Below are 22,214 nucleotides of genomic sequence, written 5' to 3'. Positions count from 1 at the left end.
AAAACCTTGGATAAGTATTGTTTAATATATTTTCATTAAGGAAAAGAAAACAGTTTCAGGTGATTATATATCAATAATTTTTAATAATTACAGTGGCTCCCAAAAGTGCTCATTCACTTATAACTTATATTGAAATAGGTAATAAAAATTCAATAATTAAAATGAATATTGCACAATGGGTATTTGATAATAAGATGTATAATCTATTCTTAGCAAAAATGCACGGAATATTTTAAAAACAAAGCAAAAGTTAATTTTTTAATCAAATAGTAACAAAAATGTTACCCCACGAAAGTCATCGTACATTTAAATGTTTTGGATCTCAGAATTAAAATTATCGTCAATTGCTTTTTTTATTTAATTATTTTTCATTTCTTTATTAGCAATTTAGTATCAAACCTATAATAGCAAAATTATATTTTAATTTTTGCTTGTTAACTCCGTAATATTTTATTTTATCATTTAAAAATGACTTGTAGTCGTAATAAAATAGACCAAATTTGATTATTTGTCTTCATAAGAGGTAAATCAGTAATGAATGTTAAATTAGTTTACTGTATTCAATTGAACTGTGCAATATGTGATAAAATGCTTAAAAGAAGGACTTCAAATCAGAGATTAAAATTATAAATTTTGTGGAAAAATTCATAAATTTGCAATTGAGTGTTGTAAAAGTTTCTGTAAAAATTTTAAAAATAATTTGCGCGAATTTCACCTGACAAAAAAAAACTAGTTACACGTATTTTCAACCTTTAAAAGCTATTGTAGATGCTAAAGGAAACTCCACTAAATGTTAATTTAACGAAAAATTAGATTACTAATAGACTGAGTTTTTTCTTTAAAAGTGTATGATGACTTTTGTGGGATAAAGTTTTTGTCACTTTTTGATGATTGATTCCTTAAAAATAAAATTTTCCTTTGTTTTTAAAATATTTCATATTGTCATTTAAAATATTTCAGTTTTGTTAAGATTAGAACACATTTTTTATCATTAAATATACATTCTGAAACATTCATTTTAATTAATGGATAGTCTTATTTCATTGAAAGTCATAAGTGTATCAACACTTTTGTGAATCACTGTAATTACAATTCAATATAAAGCTGTACTGTATACTGCATAATACTGTATTTCATCTTACCAGTGCTTTTTATAAAATTCACTGATCATATTTTCCTTAAACCAATATCTCAAGTCAAATTTTTAAATAATGGTATTTTGAAATAGCATTTTTATTTTAAGAGATACAGTATAAAAAAATAAATGTCAGAAATGTAAAATTGTCTAATTTTTAGTTCTATACTCTATAGAAGAAAAAAAATAGATAAAATTCCTTAAAATTTATACTTTTTTGATTTTTTTTCTTATTTGAATTTAAAACATTTAAAGAATTCCAATCTAAACACACAGTTTTTTAGTTCAGCATAGTTAATTGTTTCTGTTTGAACAACTAGAATCTTGTACAGTGCAGAACTAAAACACTAAGTTTCGTTTTCCTTCTCTTGACTAAACACATATGAATAAAAAAATATATATATTTTATGTATATATATCATTTAATACGTTTCCTATATATTCCTTAGTCATTGTCAGCTTTTTTAGGTAAAAAGAGGAATAGTTTTGAAATATCATCTCTGGAATGCAAGCAACATTTACGAACTTTCGATATTGTGATAACTATACAATTCGAATTTTGAATCAAAAAACTAATATTTACCAACAAAATCGTAAAATTTGATATTAATATATAGTTAGTTCTAAAAAAAACTTTTTTCAAAATCAAAATATACTATAAAAGGTTAAAATGAAATAGAAAAAATTAGCATTAATGCAAGAATTGTAACAATTTGTCGACAAACATTGCTGTTAGTGATGGGGGGAAATGCGTGATTGGTTGGTTTGCTGAGAAAAAATAATTTACAGATTTCTTTGAATGGGAGTTGAAAAGCTTTCAGAAAAAGAGTGCAATATAAAATCTATTATTATTAAATTATAACCAACTAATTTTTAGAAAATTTAATAAAGTTAAAAATACAAAAACATTTTGTCAAAATAGAAAAAAATTACCACTCTCAATTGCGAACAAACTTGATTCATTGTGTGAACAAGGACAGAATTTAAAAACCGAATCCTAACCCCGTCTTCCACATCCACCATAATCTTTGCCTTTCCTAAATTGCACAGTCTGCATAGAGATCAAAGGTTTCTACATTTGCATGGGAGAATTTTATGTTGTATTCTAGTTTAATAGGGTTATAATGGAGCAAATTTTGACGAAAGCAAAGTAAGTTGATGATATTTTAACTGTTTGGAGATATATTTGAATAATTTTAATTCTGAGATCCAAAACATTTAAATGTACGATGACTTTCGTGGGGTAACATTTTTGTTACTATTTGATTAAAAAATGTTGGTATAATGGATGAAACAATTTAAATTAAGAAAATTATTAGCAAATAATTTAAATTAGTGAATAAAAAAATATATAAGAAAAAATTTCCAGCTTTTCTTTAAAATTTCCAGGTTTTCCAGGTTCCCTGATTTATATTTCCCTGATTTTTCCAGTATAAAAAAAATTCCCTGATAATTCCAGGTTTTCAAGGTTTTCCAGGTGGGTGGCCACCCTGAAGTTCTTCCTTTACTTTCAAAATATAAGATATTGTAGTTCTAAGTTACTGTGAGTCATTAACATTTACTAGCTTAATAACAAATTTAACGATGTTTTAAAAACAACAATGAAGTTTCTTTATTAAATAAAAGCAAGTATTGTAAGTAATTCCGAATGGAAAAGAAATAAAAGACCAATGCATTTAATGAAATAAAATTATATTTTGCAGAGAGGAAAAAAGCAAAACATAAATCTTAAATAGGTGAATTTTAATTATGTTTTGATGCTACAAAATTATCATCTGCTGTGAGTGCTAAAGCAGATGTTTGAATTTAATATGCAAGCATCCTGACACTTTAGTTAAACAAAAGTGTCTGGTTTAGGAAATCTTAAAATAAATTTTTCAAGGGTTTAAAGATAAAAATTTCAATGTTCAAGTTGGATTCTCTAAGTTCTGTGATTCGTATCCGAAAAACTGTGAGCTTGCTGGTGCGAGTAAACCCCATTGTGTCTGTGTCTGTTTGATTCATGGAAATGCAAAACTTATGCTAGTTGGTTGCAAATTACAGCATTTAACTCGCTATGAAGAATTACCATTTAAAACATACAAAGATTGTCTATCAAGTATGGTTTGCAATTCTCTTCTTCCAGAATGCTTTTTTTTTCAATTGTGATTATTGCCCTGGAATTACACACGTAATAGAGAAAATATACAACGTGCTTCTCTTGAACGGAATAGACGAGATTATCTATATACTGTGGGCTACAACTGATCGCTTATGACAGTTAACAACAATGTAAAAGATTTTCTTGAAACATTTGAAGCAAAACTGAGAATGCTTCTACCACATTCTTTCATTACTAATCAACAGTCATGCTTTTTATCAAACAGGGTCTTGAATTGGCAGGGATGGTCTTATTTCATACCACCGAATGAGATGAAAATAGTAAACACAAAGATAACATTATATTATTCCTAACTATTTTATAAAGTTTTTATGTTTCAATAATTACTAATTCCGTTCATAACATATTTTTACAGAGTCAATAGTCATAATTTTTCTTTTAGTTTTTATAACATATTTTCTATGAAATAAATGTTATTCATATCATGTAATTAGTTCACATATTTTATGCTTATTTAAAGTAAAGCATTTTTTAAAAATAAAATTGCTATTTTGGGTACATTTTAGGAGCCAAAAGTATTGGATAAATATTATTTTCGATGGAAATGATCGTTTATTTTTATATATTGGTTTAAGAATTTAGGTTCTTTACTCACTTTTACATGGATTGTTTTAGTGGAAAAAAAGGTATACAGCATACCACTTTTATTAATTCTTTACATACTTCCTTTTGAGACTCCAGGCTATAAATTTGTCAGGGGTGATTGTGGGTCCAACTCAAAAATCCTGAAAATTTCTTGAGTAAAATCCTTCCAAAAATTAATATCTTTATAAATTTAAATCATTGAAATTTTCACAACATGATATTCTAAATGAATTACATGCAGCATAATTTAAATGAATAATTATGTGTAAGTTTACTTTTATCTCTAATCACATTTATTATTCTACCACAAAAAATATTTACAAATGAAAGAGACGCCAAGTATAAATTCTAGTTCTAATATTTTTAAATAAAATATACAAGAATTTTTATGCATAAATGTGATAGATGATTTCTGGAAGCTTCTGGACTTTGGATTTCCGGAAACTTTCGGAACGCGTTTAACGAAAAATGCGGATTTTTTCCAGAGCACAATCACCCCTGATTTGTAAATGTGTAGAAGAATGCTGATGTAAGAAAATATATTTTTTTTCGTAATTTTTTGAGACCAAATACTTTGAGATATTTAAGGTCTAAGGTCAAATCAGGTCATTTTGAAAGTTTGACCTAGCCTGAGAAGGCTAGGTCAACATAACTATAAGGTATCAAATGGAAGATCTATTTTTTTAGCTTTGAAATAGTTCTGTAATTTTTTTCTGATACAATTAGGGAAAAAGTTACAGCCATTTATATGTATGCAAGTTAGTTGTTTCTTATGAAAATTTTATTTTTTCCAATGTCCATAATTTGGACAATTTTCAAATTAAAAATCTAATAATTGGTAGAATTACTTACTTTATAATGAGTGTTTATTTCACCAAATTTCAATAAAATCGGAGGAGGGTAGGTCCAAAAGTGATTAATCTGACGTGGAATGACTCACTTACCTCCAGAGGAGGTTCTTCTTGAGATTCTGGAGTTTCCATTTCAGTTTTATCTTCCCCTCCAGAAACATTGTTCTTAGTCTCCTCGATTGTTTCATCAACACTTTTTGAGTCCGCAGAAGCATCGTTATCCTTACTCTCGAGTGCAGGCTCCTCAGCACCACTTTTATTTTGCGTCGGTTCTACAACACTGGTGCTGCTTTCATCACAGTTTTTTGCTGTAAAGTTGTTCTCATCATTTCCTTTGATTTCTGCAATTCTCTTTGAGAAAGTGTTTTCTTCCTTTAAACAATTTTTTTCCACATTTTCTTCTTTTGAAAATGCTTTTTCAGACACAACTGAAACAGATTAAAGTTAATTTGAAAAATTCCACTTCATTTGATAAGACAGTTGAATAACTGTGTGCAACATTTTAAATAATAGATTTAAAAAAGAGAAAGAAAAAACCCCACTCTTCTTAAACAGCCCAGTTTTCTTCCTGACACTAATAAATGAAATGGTTTGCAACTAACTTACTTTCAGGAGACCATTTCAATTTTATTATTGTAAGAAAAATTAGAATAGCCACAAAGAATCAGAAAGCCATGGTGATAGAGCGTTCACCTTCCAATAAAGTGAACCGGGTTGGAATCCCACCGACGATCGATCGATACGAATTTTGCTTCCGGCTCGGACCGAGCAGCTGATGTAAAATATTCTCAGTGGTTGACGGATCCAGGGGTGATTGTGAGTCCAAGTCAAAATTCCGGAAAATTTCTTGAGTTTAAAGAAGAAAAAAAAAACAGTTGAAAAATTAGAAAAAAATTTAAACAAGGTTTTTTTTTCCTTTCTCTCAATATTTCTTAGTTTACTTAAAATATATTTAAATTTTACACATACCTATATAATGACCTGGAGAAGTAATTAAAATTTACAAATATGTCTTTCTTTCTTGAGTTTATGATTATAACAACTATTTACTGATAAAAAATTAATATTAATCATGAATATAAGATTATAAAGTATCTCTCTGTCTCTCCCTTACAAACAAATAAAATAAACTGTGTTTTTAAGTTCCACCTTTGAAAATTTAATTTCCGGAAACTTTTGTGATCAATGTCTTTTTTTGAAACGTCTGGACCTTCAATCTCCAGAAACTATCGGATCACTGTTAGTGAAAAATCCGGAGCACAATCAGCCCTGCGGATCATGGGTTAATGTCCTCTTGACGTCAGGCTAACCGTGGGAGGCTTTCCTCTCCATGTAAAGCAAATTTAAGTGTAAAGAAAAATATGTAAAAAATCATTATAGGAAGACAATCCTTCTGTATTATGAAGAATATGTTGAACGTTATTTAACATTTCAATTAAAAATTTCATTATAAGAAGAAATTTACAGCCAGGAAAATTAGTTGTAGAGGGATTCTATATATTTAAATACCTGAAAACCTATAAAGCAAACTTTATGCTGTTACAAGTTACAATCACTTACTTTTTTCAACAATACTACTACAATATGCTAAAAAAATATTTTTTTTAGAGATTTTGGATATACTGAACCATTGTTATGGTGAACTAATTACTAAATTCAGAGACGGATCACTGTAGCATGATCTGATTGTATTATAAAACACTTTTGCTTACAATTAAAATTGAAAATAAGCATTTTTTTAAAAAAAAATATTTAAGAGATAAACTCAATAGACATATTATATGACATGATTCAGGTATGTAAAAAGAAATGGATAGCACACACATTTTATTTTACACAACTATTTATGATAGATCAAAAGTAACTGCAATATTTTAGTAAGATGCCCACAATACAGAGATCTTTCCATTATAAGGATCAATGCATCCAGTCCTATTTGCTATTCCACAGATGCAATGACATTTCTATGTATTGTAATGCTATTTTGTTAATATTATTGCAAAATGGAGCTATGGATTAATATTTTTAGTATTTCTGCGAACACACATTTTAATGTTTGTTTCTGCCTGAACCAGGAATAATATTCAGTGATGACAGTATAAAATATACTTTTTGTCACATTTACAGCAAAAAAAAAATTTTGGTATATAGAATATATGCCTAAACTGAAATAATTAATCAAACATTTTTGATTTTAATAGTACAATATTTTCTGAGGAGAAATGTCAAATCAACTTTTTACTCTAAGCAAATAGATTTATAAGAAGTTTAAAAAATTCAGCAGATACCTACAAATTGTTTTAAATTTAACCAAATTCAATCAGAAAATATCTCTCATTTTTTTATACTAATTATAAAATATTACACTTTTTGGTTACATCAGACTCAAATTTATTCCTTTTCTCTGATTTTGGATATTTTAATTTCATTCACAGGATTTCCTAATTTTTTTTTCTTCCGATTAATAAAATTTTCTGTCCTGTGGCCATCCTAAGTATAATATGAATTATCTATGTAATAAACAGGGTAAATATAAAGTCAACTAGTAAGGCATACACTATGTTGGATGCTTTTCAAATCCTTTGGAAAAGCTGTGGTGGTTCAGGAGATAGAGCATTTGTTTCCTAATGAATTTACAGAGGTCAGAAATCCAATGATGGCTGGTTGATTTAAATTCTGCTTTCAGCTCGTAGCGAGCACAGAGCAAATACAGGGTATCTGCTACATCTTAAGTTTTCAAATTCATGACTTTCCATGACTAATTCCAAGAACTTTTCATGACTTATTGAAGTTACTATTTTCTCCAACAAAAACAGAATAATTAATTTGAGAAGCATTTCAATGAATGTTAATTCATTGAAATGATAGGTATAACCAAAACTGTTTTACTCTGCATCTTCATATTTATTGATTTTTTTCTGCAGAATTATATTCTAAAGATAATTTTCTTGTTCATCAGAAAGGAAAGAAATACTCCTGATTTTTCTATTCTCATTTAAAAAAAAAAAAAAAAAAAAAAAAAAATTGCCAATGACTAGCTTGCTTAAGCTATAATTTTAAATATATAAAATAAAAATAATAATTCTGAAATTACACAAGTTTAAAACATACTTCACTCTAGAAATGATATTTTTTGAAAGAACACCATAATTTTTAAAGAACATGATAAAAACATTTTATATTTTAATAAAATATGACTTTGAGTGGGGATTTTGTCACAAATTCAGATATTCGGAACACCATGATATTGGGGAGGGGCAGAGGAATCCCATTCTAAAAATAAAATTGTTCGGCGACCTAAATCCATAACTTTTCATGATTTTTTTTTTAAAAAAAAATAGTTAAAATCGTGAAAAATTTTGTTCGATACCGAAATTCATGATTTTTAATGACTTTCCAGGCGCGCGGATACCCTGCAAATATAAAATATCCTCAGTGGTGCTATTAGGCCACACGTGGGAAATTTTCGTGATATTCCTCCCCATGTAATGTAAAAGCAGATTCGTTTCATTAAAAAAAAAATAAATAAATAAAATTTCCCCACAAAGGCATTGTTTGCCCCAATGCTTGATCCAGAATTTCTCTTATCTTCTTTAGTGGTTTAAAAAATGCAAGGTTATGGAGTTGAAGACAGACAAGCATTAGGTCAGTTGTTCATCAACAGTTGGAAAGAAGAAGAAAAATTTTTTTAGAGGAAAGGTGTAACTTCCAAATAAGTATTTCAGACATTAACATAAAAAAAAAAAACTTTCTTCTTTTTACTAAAAGCAGGTCTTTATTTAAAATAATATAAATTTTTCATTTATATTCTTTAATGACAGAATTATGAATTAATATTCTTCAAGTAACCCGAATTTGAAATCACCACAGCGCAGAAATTAATTTTTCGATTTATTTATTTTCTGTTTATAATGTTTAATTTAATTTAGCTATTTGAATGTACTGATGACAGACAAATCATAAACTTTTTCATGTTCCTTCTAAGATTTTTGGCATATTTGCCATACTACAGCATGTAAGCAGAATCGGGTAGCTTTCATTTAGATGACTGAATGATTATTTTTGCTCAAACAGATGATTTGCAGACAGAAACTGCACTAAAAATTACACCATAGAACTATTTCTCAATACGAAAATGAATTGTTGAAAAACTTTAAACTAAAAACCCTCAAAGTATAATAGAATTCTCTTGTTATTCTTTTTACATAATAATTTAAAAAAGATATTTAAATTTATAAATTTTGGTCATAACTATAAAATGGGGTTTACTTACTGGTGTCCCCAAATTCTTCATTTGTAGTATTTCCATCATGTAAATGATCTACGGTGGAACCATTTGTTTTTCCCTCCTCATTTCTGAAACACACACACGTTGTATTTTTAAATTCATATTCGATAACAAATTGCAGACAGAAAAGAAAAAGCAATTTTAAAAAAATACTTAACAGAAAAATGATATCAGTGCAAAGTATGGTCTGTCAGTCTATTTTTTAACTTCCCTCCCAATACCTCTCTTATGACAAACAAATATTAAGAGGACACTACACTGTGGGCGAAACCTTTCACGGTAAATTCCCTTAAAACTTCATTCAATGGTATTTTAAAATATAAAGTATAGAAAAAAAAATTAATGCAGGTAAACCTTGAGTAAGCTACAAAGTTTCATATGCTGAAATAATGTTTTCAAAATACCAAAATGAAAACAAATTATTGCAGAAAAACTTCACTATGTAATATTAAGTGATTCAGCCATAATTTGTTAATATTTTGATAGTTTTAAAAATTTATTTTAGAATTTTTAACTTTGTGGCTTATTCTAGATTAACCTGAACTTTTTTTTCAATAATTTATGTGGTTGAAAGAGAATTTGCCATGAAGGATTTCTCCCACAGTATAGTGTCCTCTTAAATGTGGGTCAACCATTTAGGTGCTAAGTATTAATTTTTCAATACAGGTGTTATAATAGATAATAAGACAGTCATGGTGAGTAGAAAGAAAGGCAACAATGGGTTTCTTCCTTTGTCATAGTAGAATGCTTAAAACCTCATCATTCCACATTTTTTTAATACCAATTCCAATAAATAAATAAAAAAAAACTCAGAAAACTTTTCTGTACAAATTTTTGAATAACCTGTTTGCTCTAAGAAAACACTTTTATTTCTATGGAGATCTGTAATGGTATCTATTGCATTGTAATTTTTAGTTAAGTAACTTATAAAATTTTAAAATATCAGCTGATACAAAAGAAATTGTAGACATATTTTGATGGGCAAATACAGGGCTGCCACTCAAATATGGAACTTAGATATTATACACAATATGTTAAGATGAATTACTGTGCTCTTGTGTGAGCTATATTGGCTTTACTAGTTTTATTTGCTGGAAAAACTTGCTGAAATATCATCCTTAAATGTACCATAGATTACACTTTGAGTGGTCACTATTTTTAAAGATGAAAATAAGGAAAAAAAAATCTTTCCTAGTTTGTAAAGAAAAAGTCAAAATTGCCTGTTATTTTTAAATTTCCTGTATTTTCCAGGCTTTCCCTGCTCTCCCTGTGGAGTGGAAACTCAGAAATATGAGAGGCAGCAAACCTTAGTTAAATTGCTTCAAAAACTGAATTAGAAAATGATTTTCTAGTAAGCTAAGAAAAATTTGAGAAGGCCTAGAATTTTAAAATTTTAGTAATCAAAACGTTGAAAGTATTAATTTACTAGTTTCTTTTATATTCTGAAAACTGTGTGAAATATAATTATGGAGAATACATCTTTTAAATATCAACATTTTCTGTACAATAAATTGCTAAAGTCATAAAAATTTTGAGCTGTTATAAATGTTTAGAACAGTCATTTCTTCCTTAATTTCAGCCCATAATCTTATCATAGGTGCTACAATTATTATGTTACAAAAATAAATGAGTGGCTAGTCCAATGGTAAACCATTAGAAAAATCAAAAATGTTAGGACCTAAACACAGTCTTTACCAATAGCTAAATTCTATTTTACACACTGAAAACTGCATAGTAGAAAATTATTGGCAGTGTAATTATTAACACTTCCTGTTGAACAGTGCTTTTAAATGCAAATTACATATTAATTACAAATTACACCTTTTCAAATAAAAGAATGAATCATCTTTTATTTTTTGTAAACTAAACATAAAACCTCAATTTCTATAATAATAAACGAGTGACTGAAGTACAAATGTATAAAGAATACATACTGATCAGAAGGATTGATATTGAGTTGATAACGATATGCACGAGGTAGGAGAGAGAAGGAATCGCCATTTTCAAGTTTACACGGCACATCTTTTTTCAATATCTGACCAGGACTGTCAGCAGTTGGCTGATAAAAACAGGGATTCACATGTGTCTGAAAGTAGAATGACAATAAACAGTTGGGTGGAAGAAAAAAAGTTGCCCACACTATAAAAAGGGCAAATTTCAAAAAAATTATGATTAATGACAAAGGAAAAATTTTAGTTTTAAGACCAAATTTGATAATAAATAACTCCAATACTAAATAATTTTCTGATAGTCGTTGCATACGTTTTGAATATATTTATTTTCTTGCTCAAATTTTCTGCACACTTACTATCCTCTAAATATTCTTTCAATTTTTAACTTTATTTATTTTGCTGCTAGCTGTGGATTTAACCATTTTATAGTTGATAGAACTCTCCCTAAACTTACTAGACCCAATCACCAATTTTTTATTATAACATAATATTGAATTGATTCCTTCACTGTTCGCCAACCAATTTGCTAAAAATTTTCTAGTATCTTGTCTGATTTTAAGCAGGACAAAGTTAAACTGATTTAGCCATTTTTAAGCTAGTTTAATATTAAAATAAATTTCAAGTATGCATTTAAGATCTATTAATATTGACAATTCCTGGGACATCTACCCCATATCTAGTCAAAGTAACTTCTGCTATATTAGGCTTTGCTAACGGATATGCCTATCACGATGAAATCAAGTATCAACTGCTGCACATTATTAGAACCTTAAAAAAATACAATTTTAATTTGTTAAATGTTGAAATTCTTCCTATTCTTGACACATTAATTCATTTTAATAACCTTGAGTCTTATTTAATTTAAATCAACTAAGATTCTCTGGTTAATGATTCCAATTTTTTTCGATCCTAATTTAGCAAATGATAAGTTTTTTTTTTCTTTTTTGGCTAATACCATCCTCTACTACAGTTTTTCTTGTTTTATGTTTTCCTATTTTGCTATTTCATTGACAAATGTGTTTTTTCTTCTTCTTTTTTTTTTTGGTGTAAATATGTTTCAAAGTTTTTATTTTTCAAGTTAATGTCCTGATGAGGAAAGATGTTCAGCCAACAAAACATGTTAACATAGCTGCCAACATGAATAGGGAAAAATCCAGTAGATTTTACGAAATAGTATAAATTTCTTGACAATTGTTACAAAATGCTTTAAATATTTTACACATAGGGAATTTTAGCAATAAAAATAAAAATAAAAACCTGCAATATTTTCCAGTTACAATTAACACTGAATGAACTTGAAATGTAATGTATTATGTTTATTCTTAATTTTGAAGAGTAATAAGGATTTAATTCATTCAAGATAGTCAACTGACTTTTATAAATGTGGCTCGTTTCTTTATGCATTAGTAACACTTATTTAATTATTCAAGCAAGCAATAATCAGATCAAAAATTCTATTTCAATAGGGATTTTTTAAGGAAACTTTTTCAATTTTAGGGAATTTTCTAAAATGCACAAAAACCTGGAAAATTTTTATTAAACCAGTAGACCAGGAGAATCTGGCAAAATCCAGTAGAGTTGGCAGCTATGTGTTAACCTTTTATCTATTTTAAAACTATAAAGGCAATAGTTTTATTTTCAATGAGCATTTATATATATATATATATATATATATATATATATATATATATATATATATATATATATATAAAACAATAAATAAGAGTGTTCAAAACCCCCATTTTTACCAGAATGAAAAGAAAATTGTAAAGAGTGTGTGATTAGATTTAAACATTACAATTCCTACCAATATCTTTAATATTTTAGACTTTGAAGAGTCTTGGAATTTTTTTTTATTTTAACGTAATTCTATGCAAAATCAACAGAGTTTCATGTGTTTGAATTTAGACAGAGCTAGTAAAATGAATAAAAAATTAAAAAAATTTCGAACAATTTGCTTTTAGGTTAAAATTTTTATTTTTAAAAACATATATTTTAATAATTTTCTTCAAAACAAAATATTCAAAAATTTCAATTTAATTCTTTAAATATTTCACTTTTCCCCAAATAAATTATTCTTTTAAATAACTTAGCCAAAACTAGTTCTGTTGCGATGACAGCCGACATCACCTTCCGTCACCACTATGAGTCAATGACGACAGCCTGTAGTTTCTGACGCTGCCTTACCTTTACAGAGAGTATATAAACACGCTACTAATACTAATCTTTGTTACTTGCTGCTAGCATGTTAATTGTTTTGTTGATTTATTAAATATATATATTTTAAGATAGTATGTTTCTTACTTGGAATACAACACCAAGGATACTCACAGTTCAACAAGTTCTGCCTAGAAACAAAAAAGGGCGGGGCGCACAGAAAAGGGTACTTTGAGATTTGAAAGGGCACTCACGTAACACCGTAAAAATATATCAAAATGTGTAATATGTAACAGCTGAATTGGAACCTCAACAATTTTCAAGTTACTGCCTTATACTATGAGTATTTCAAAAAGTAATTTTCACTCATTATCTAAATAAGAGAAAATTTTGTAGTTATAAATAATAATAAAAGCCTTGCTAAGAGACAATCTCTGTGCATAGGTACATTAAAAAATATATATATATGTATATATACAGTGGAATCCCGATTTTATGTTGTCCGTTTCGTACGCTATCCTGCTTCTTATGCCATTTTCTGCTGATCCGTGAAAATTGCCTATAGCGATAATGTTAAAAAATCCCGGATTTTGCTTTACCCCTTTTAAGAAAATCACGCTTGATGCGTTTTTTTACAAACAGATCAAATTTTTTTTAATTTATTCTATTCGAAATGGTCTTACTCATTTTTCCGTTTTAGCATACCAAATGAGATTTTCAGTCTGTTTTGTTTGAGTTTGAAAGCTATAGCATTTTTTCTCATTTTCAAAACCTCAGTCATCGTGTTCTTTTCTCGAAAGAAGATGTCGAAACGAAAATGCTTTTCTCTAGCCGAAAAGGTTGAAATCGTCGAAAAAGCTAAAGAATTTCATGGCACTAAAGTTGATTTTGCCAAATCTTTGGATATTGCTTATTCAACTTTGCAAATGATTTTAAAGCAAAAAGCTTCAGTAGAACTAAACGCTGAAAAACTCAAAAAATATACCAAGAAGAGAAAAACCCTTAAAACATCTCCGTATGATGAGTTAGAAAAAATTTTAATGAACTGGTTCAAGGAAGACAGAGCAGCAAAGATTCCTATAAATGGATCCATCCTGAGAGAAAAGGCGCTTGAAATTGCTGAAAGGCTTTAACTCCAAGGCTTAAGTGCATCAAATGGCTGGATCGATCGATTAATAAAAAAGGAACAATTTATGCTTCAAATCTATCTGTTGCGAATCCGATAGTGTGAACATGACAACTGTGCAACAGTGGAAAGAAGAAACTCTGCCAAATTTATTAAAGGGCTATAATCCAAGTGACATATTTAATGGGGACGAAACGGGATTGTTTTTCAACCTATTGCCAAACAAGACATTGACAATTAAAGGTGAAAATTGCCATAGAGGAAAGCTTTCAAAAATGAGCTTGACTGTTTTGCTCTGTGCAAATGCCGATGGAAGCCAAAGGTTAACGCCTCTTGTGATCGTTAGAGCAGGGAAACCACGGTGTTTCAAAAATTTCAAAAGTTTTCCTACCGATTACGCTTCAAACAAAAAAGCATGGATGGCGCAAGCATTATTTAAATTTTTTTCTCTTCGAAAACTGGATAAGAAAATGAGTTTCAAAAGCGCAACATAATTTTATTCCTAGACCAATGCACTGCTCATTTAAACCTTTAATTGAAAAACATGCAAATAGAGTTTTTTCCAGCTACCTGTACGAGCAAACTTCAACCACTGGATTTAGGAATTATACAATCATTTAAAGAGAGTTGCCGGAAGCAACTGGTTAGAAAATCTCTAACGTTTCTTGATTCTGGTGACTTTCAGGATGCGTCTAAGGCAAAAATTAATGTTCTTGAGGCTCTTAATTTGATATCTTCAGCTTGGGACAGTGTCGACCGAAACTGCTTTATCAATGGATTAAATATCGGAGGAGGAGAGCGCTGTTGTTTTGGAAGAAGAAGGTAGCGTGTCTGAAGTTGAGGATCGTCCGGAAGTCGATGATGCATACATCGACTGTGACACAGATATCATTACTTCAGAAATCCCTTCCATAAGTGATGTAATGCCTGATTCCGACGATAGTGATGATGATGAAATAACAGAAGACGTGCCAACAGCTGATCAATCGACACAAAGCATAAAAACTTTAAAACAATTTTTACTTGCAAATGAAAATCAATAAGCAAATTTGCAAAAAATTGTTAGTATTAAACGAGCTGTATACGAAATTGTAGCTAAAAACGAAAAAACAAGTAAAGATTACTCATTTTTTTCATTAATTTAACTGGTAGGTGTCAATTTTTAAAAATTATAAAAAATTAGCATTTACAGGTGCATTTTTTTCAAAAAGATATTTATTTAAAAAATATTTTTAAAATTTAAAATAGCTTAAAAAATTTAGTACTATACTCTCTTGGAAAAAGAGAAACTTATAATTTTACCAGTTGAGAATAATCCTAACAAAGTAAATATTTGAAATAGTAATCCTAAATAAACCAATAAAAAATAGTTTTCGTAAGCATTTATTTTAACAGTTGATTAATTTTTCTTAAAAATCGAATATGAATAAAAAGGCAGTATTTTAAAGAGATGGCAGCTTATTTTTACACATTTATAGGAATCGAAGGGCAGACAAGATGGGACGCACTACTAAATATGCTTAGGAAGAACATTTAAAAATATTTTATGCAATATCATGAAAAACTGAACCAAATAACACAAAATTTAACTTTCTGGGTAAAATAGCTCAAAAGTTATAGTTGATTAAAAATTAAAATAGAGAATTTTCACAATTCAATAATCCTAAAAAAAATATCGCAAAAATGTGAAACTTTTAAAATTAAGTCAAAAGCAAGTAAAAAAAATCATGCCAAAAAACAGTAAAATCTATTGTTTACCTAAAAAAATGTTTAGTGGTTGGTTTGATGTAAAAAAACTTTTTAGACACAATTAAAGCTTTTTTATAAAATAAACTATTTGAATACTAATAACTTATGTTTATAAATAAAATCAAAAATGAAAATAATTATAAACAATGAAAAAATTAATAAATATCATTAAACTTACAGGGGTAAGAAAAACTTCATCCTTATTCGTCACCTCCAAAACTGCATGATTTCGAGAAACTTTTTTGTCACTACACTGAAAATGAAAAGGGTGATTTTAATTCTAAAAGGATTTAAAAATAATATTTAATCTTTGCTAACCTTGACAAGTTGCATTTTGAAGAACATCATCTGTCTTGACAATTTAATTGTTGCATATTATCAAACAATTATAAACTTTATACAGATGGTAAATAAAAGAAATAAATTATCATTATATAATGTGAAAAGTTTTTTTTAGCAAAAGTCATTTATGGCATAAAAAATAGAAAGGACTGCTTTTATTTATTTTCTATAATAATAATTTTCTTTTTAATGAATTTCATTATTTTTGTATTAACATTTACATAACTTTTCATTTCACATTTTTATTAAGCTATCTATTTTTTTCATATTGTTTATAAAAACATGCATTTTTTACAATTTTAAATAATTGATATTTTTAAAACTTCATTTTTGAATTTTCAAAATTGTTATTAGTGCTATTTTAAGCAAAAATGAAAGAAAATATTTCTTTCGAAAAAAAAAATTTGAAGTTCGATATAACAAGTCCTGTGGTTGAAACAAAAATTTATGTTTATAATGTAAGGTTCATGACTGCCCGAAATAAGTGACTTATATTTCATAAATACTAGACTTATTTTAGCAAAAAAATTTAATACTTTAAATAGAACAATGAAATTAAATTATACACAGTTTTTTTGAATGATGACACAAATGAAACAAAATTTAGAGGGAATATTGGATTGAATGATTAAATTTGGACATTATAATGAGTACTAAAATAATATTGCGTCTCACATAACGGTCATTATAAAGGTATGAACGCACTAATGGGCAGTAGTACCAAGAAGCGTAGACTTTATATTATTTATAGAGTTTTGAATATATTAACAAACTGAAATAACTTCAAACGTTGCTGGAATATTCAAAAATATATACCCATAAGAATAAGTGAAGTAAAAATAGTTTTGTGCTCTTTAAAGTAGATTCTAATCCAGATAAAAAGTAATTACACAATAGATTAAAGTTTTTCACATCTACTTTTTTAAAAATATATGTATTTTCTTATTATTTATATTAGTTTTATACAGAACTTAAAAATCCATACATCATATTACTTGACAGTTTACTTCAATATTTATGCTTAAAATTATTTAATCATTTTTAGTATGTTTTTCATAATTGTGAATTTAATGTATGATTTGTAGTTATCTTTACAATTAGTATGTGATTAATACATGAAAAAAAAAATTATACAATCATTCAGACTGGTTTGCAATTAAAACTGATTAAAAAAATATTGTTTTAAAATATTTCGTATTGAAAAAGATTCCTCCACTTGTGTTGGAAGATCTCTTTGAAGGCAGTTTTTCTCACTGTGGTAGAAACATGTCCTCTCTGCCTCAGTTTGGCAAGAAAAATCTCAAAATGGGAGCTTTTCTATATTGGATATGTGCTAGCTGTGACGCCAAGATGTTATAATGTGACTTTTAGTTTCGTGTAGCAGCTATTATTTAAAAAAAAATTATAAACATAATAGCTGGCCTTATAGTAGATGGTTACGAATTTTATATTTCAAGTTTGTCCCATTCTGTTATATTTTTAGATTTTTATATGCCATTGCCACATTGTGGTTGAAATTTGGCAACCGTTTTGATCTGATACCAGAAATTTCACAATTACAGTAACAAAAAAAAAAAAAATCTATTTGACATAGGAAATAAAAAGGCATCAAGAATTTTTGACCAATCAATCAACCAACTTTAAATTAGGTCTATGTCAAATACCAAAAAAACTATCATTAAACTTATATGAATAAACACACTATTCCATTTTTTAATATCTAATCATTAGAAATATCAAAACATATTTTATATAAGGGGATATCTCCATATCGTGATCTGTTGTTGTCACAATTGTCAAGACGTTGGGGATATTTCAGTATTGTGATTTGTCATGACAACTGCAATTGCCAAAGTACAAAATAGATTTTAAACTTGCAAAGGATTTTTTAAAACAAAAACAAGTAGATGTTTGCCCATTGGAGGCTAGGAGTTATACACTTCAGGCAGGCCCCTTTCTGTGATGTTTTTTATTACTTTCCTGCAGGCCGCTACCCAAATGTTGCAATGACTTGTTGATTATTCTGCCACAGATCACTACCCAAAAACCTACCCAAGGCATTAAATGGATTTTGAAATTTAAAAAAGAAAACATGTAGGGGTTTGAGCAGGGATGGCTGAGTTATGCCCTTCGAGTTGGTCTCCTTCCTTTATGTTTCTCTTTTTATAGCTTCTTACGGGCGTTGGGTGGAAGTTACTAAGACTTGGTGATTATTTGGCCGCAGATCCAGATAAAGATATCCCTTTTTTAGCATTACAAAGTAACCGATAAACAGTTGCCGAATTTCTATCCACTCTGACCAAATAAAAACGCATTTTTTAATATAAATATTCATTGATATAATAGCGACTTCATCTACTGTTATAACATATTACACAAGACATAATTTTTAAAATAATTGCCGAATTATTCTATAACGTTAAGTAGTTTGATAGATGAGTAGTGTTTTGATTTTGTATACTTCATATAAGCAAGTTTTAAAGTACTCTTGCTACACTTTATATCATATGATATTAGCTCCAACACTTTTATTACTTATAAATGTGATATCCACTCGAAAATGCATTATCTAATCAAGAAAAAATGCTTTATATCAATACATACACCAAGTAAAGGTCCTCGCCCAATAACAGTTTTCCCTTTAGGTATTTCAACAGCCTTCTGGCCATCATCTAATGGTTTTAATGTTATAAGTGCCATCTTGAATTTATTTACACTGCAATCAGTTAAATCATTGTATAAATTTCCCTTTAAGTTGGAAATTATATCCCTGCTCCATCGGCATTAGCAACTAGCAACGTAAACAAAACGCCATTAAGTTATTAGCGCCATCTGCTTTTCTATCGAACGCAAATGGTACTAGCTTTTCTACCTTTTTTTAAATTTTATTCATCTTTTTGATAAGAAAAGAGAAACGTCGGTAGCCGCGAGACTACAAATCCACACGTAGGTCCACATACGATTGGTATGCGGTATCGCATTTGTGTAATGAATCAAACTCAGTGCAGCCATTTCACGTATTTCCGATATTTCCAACCATTCACACTGAATGTAACTTTTTCGCACGCGAACGACTTGCCTCTGATTGGCTCGTTCTTCACAGTTAAATATTTTCCACTAATCCAATTCTCATTCACATGCGAAAAATTTGCCTCAAGTAAGAATTCGCGATCGCAACGAACTATAGGCGGCGTTGTTGTATGAGACGAATACCTGCGATTTCAATATGAACAGTTATTCAGTTACTTTGGAGGCGTCTTTAATGTAGCGTGTAACTTTAATGTAGCGTCTTTAATGTAGCGTTTTAACGCTCCTTTTTTATTGTGGCTTATTAAAATTAAAAAAGAAAAATGTTTGATATTCTTTCCTGTGCAAACGGTAACAAAATGGTATCTCTTTTTTATAGAGAAGGAACATCTAAAACACATCGAAAAAATATTTGTAAATAAACAGAAAAAATATGTATATTCTTATAAGAGTTAAAACCTAATGCCTAAGAAATGGTTTTACTAAATTTAATGACATAACATGAAAGACCCATTTAAACTTTACATTCCATAGTTTTAAAAATCATATTCTTCATCTTCAAAAATTAAATGGAACAAAAAGTTAGAACATAAAGCCCATAATTTTATATAATTTAATTTGGTAAACAAAGCTATTTGACAACAATTTATATCAAAAAATTTTAAGTTTCTATAAAAATCATTATTTAGAAACTAAAAAACGTAAATTAAAGAATGCTTACGAAGCAAAAAACAATTCTTTTTTGATGCCATTTTTTAGTGTTGCGAAAATGCGTCTTTGGGATTTGACAAAAACAAAACAAGATACAATTTTATTTTTTCAGGAGTGAAATATTTTATCGAAAAAATGAAAATGTACCAATTCACATAAAGTGTTTTATTGTATGATTTGTCGCAAAAAGTTTTAGGTATAGATTGGCGGCGACGCCAAATCTGTAGTTGTGGTGGCGTTAATACGTAAGTACCGAATTTTTATTCCATACTTTTCTGAATCATATTATTTCAAACATTAGAATATGCAAGAAGTATACATAAACACATAATGCTATACCATTTAATTTTTGAAAAAAATTATAAACAAAAAATGTAAAAAAATTGTAATCATAGGATAAAAAAACGGTTTCAAAAATTCCTCATATTGAAAGACAAAACATCCATATTGTTTCTTTCTTTTTATTCTTATAATTCTTAATTAGACATAAAAAAAACATTCTCTAGAGAACGATCACAAATAAGAAAACAAATTATTTACAAGCAAATTTTTTATTATAAAAATCATAACACTTACCTGATTTATAAATCCGGAGAATTCCAAAATGATATGTTCTTCGTTTGAAAACTTTATTCTCAAATAATATATGCATACTTTATCCTTTCATTACTTTTAGATAAAATACCACACAGCAAAATTTTATAATTGTAAGATCTCCATATGAATTTTGTAGCTTAAAAACCGAATAGCTGCATCTAGTTGAAATTATTCTTTCAAAACTGAAAAGCACTTACCAAAAAAACGATTAAAAAATTTTAAAAATCAGCACGAATGATACTATTCGCAATAGCAACGAACTATAGGGAGCGTTGTTGTATGAGACTAATACCTGCGATTTCTATATGAACAGTCATTCATTTACTCTAGAGACGTCTTTAATGTAGCATTGCAACGTTCCTTTTTTATCGTGGCTAATTAAATTAAATGCAAATAAACAGAAAAAAATATGTATATTCTTATGAGAGTTAAAACCTAATGCCCGAAAAATAGTTTTACTAAATTTAATGATATAACATGAAAGGCCTATGTGGTGTGCCTCGGCAAACACCCAGTCCCCAAGTATGTACCTCGACAACCCTCCTGACCACTCCAAAACGAACTGAAGTAAGGTAAATCCAGCCAGCATAACCGGTTGTAAACCCCCCTCATACTCACTTCCAAACTGACTCGCGTGGAGAGAGGACGCGTTCCTCAACCCTTCTTTACAATTATCTAATTCTTTACAATGTAAGTTTTCATTATATGTTTTTGTTGTAAATTAAATTTTTCTTTAACTTAAACCTTTTTTATTCTTATTTATTTTTGTAATTAATTTTTAATTACGCAATTTAAATATATAGCATGTTATTCTTAGCTTTAAAGCACACACGTGCTATAATTGGTAGACCCGAACTTAAACTTTAAGTTGATTCTTTATTTAATCGGAACTTTCCTTGCAATATAATGAATTTAAATCTATTAGCAATATGTTTATTTTAATTTTATTCATATTCTTTTTTATGTTCAAAATTTTGTATGTTATACCCACGTGTTTGTGTCTGATTCTGTGGTAGTACTGTGCGCGTTTTTTTTTTTATCTCTTGGATTAGTGTGTATATAGCGTAGGGAATGCTTTAAAATTAATTTATAAATATTTTACCTCTATTCTATTTATTGTTTTGATTTTTTTTTGTCAAAAAATGCCGGAAAACGAACAGCCAGGAGACGTGGTAAATGAAGGAGCTTTAGTTAACATTCAACCTTCTCAAATTTCTCGCGTAGCAATTAAACCACCTCCGTTCTGGAAAAACAATCCAGTGCTATGGTTTGCACAGTTAGAATCGCAATTTTCAATTTCTCAAATTTCTACCGACGCTACCAAATTTCATCACGTTGTAGCGGCTATTGAATCTGATATACTTAACTCTGTTCAGGATTTAGTTTTAAACCCACCTGCTGCAAACAAATATACAGCTTTAAAAAATCGCTTAATTAGTATTTTTTCAGAGAGTGAAGCTTCTAAAATTAGAACACTTTTGCAAGGACTAGAGTTAGGTGATCAACGTCCTTCCTATTTGTTAGCTCGAATGC

General features: G+C 28.6%; 1 protein-coding gene across 1 annotated transcript in view; it reads right to left on the bottom strand.

Moving 5' to 3' along the window:
* Positions 1–19,394, bottom strand: part of LOC107448899 (uncharacterized) — a 43,257-nt gene extending 23,863 nt beyond the window's left edge. Inside the window, exons 1-5 of the mRNA XM_087153521.1 lie at positions 18,951–19,394; positions 16,183–16,257; positions 10,955–11,106; positions 9,006–9,088; positions 4,826–5,160 (exon numbers count right to left, since the gene is read on the bottom strand). Coding sequence (XP_087009647.1) covers positions 4,826–5,160; positions 9,006–9,088; positions 10,955–11,106; positions 16,183–16,257; positions 18,951–19,046 — 741 coding nt within the window. The 5' untranslated portion in view covers positions 19,047–19,394. The remainder of the gene's footprint in view (positions 1–4,825; positions 5,161–9,005; positions 9,089–10,954; positions 11,107–16,182; positions 16,258–18,950) is intronic.
* Between the last annotated feature and the right edge of the window lie 2,820 nt (positions 19,395–22,214).

Source organism: Parasteatoda tepidariorum, chromosome 10 (genome assembly GCF_982258835.1).
Source record: "Parasteatoda tepidariorum strain Cologne lab strain chromosome 10, Ptep-v5.0, whole genome shotgun sequence".
NCBI lineage: Eukaryota > Metazoa > Arthropoda > Arachnida > Araneae > Theridiidae > Parasteatoda > Parasteatoda tepidariorum.
This window is presented reverse-complemented; position numbering and strand designations above follow the sequence as displayed.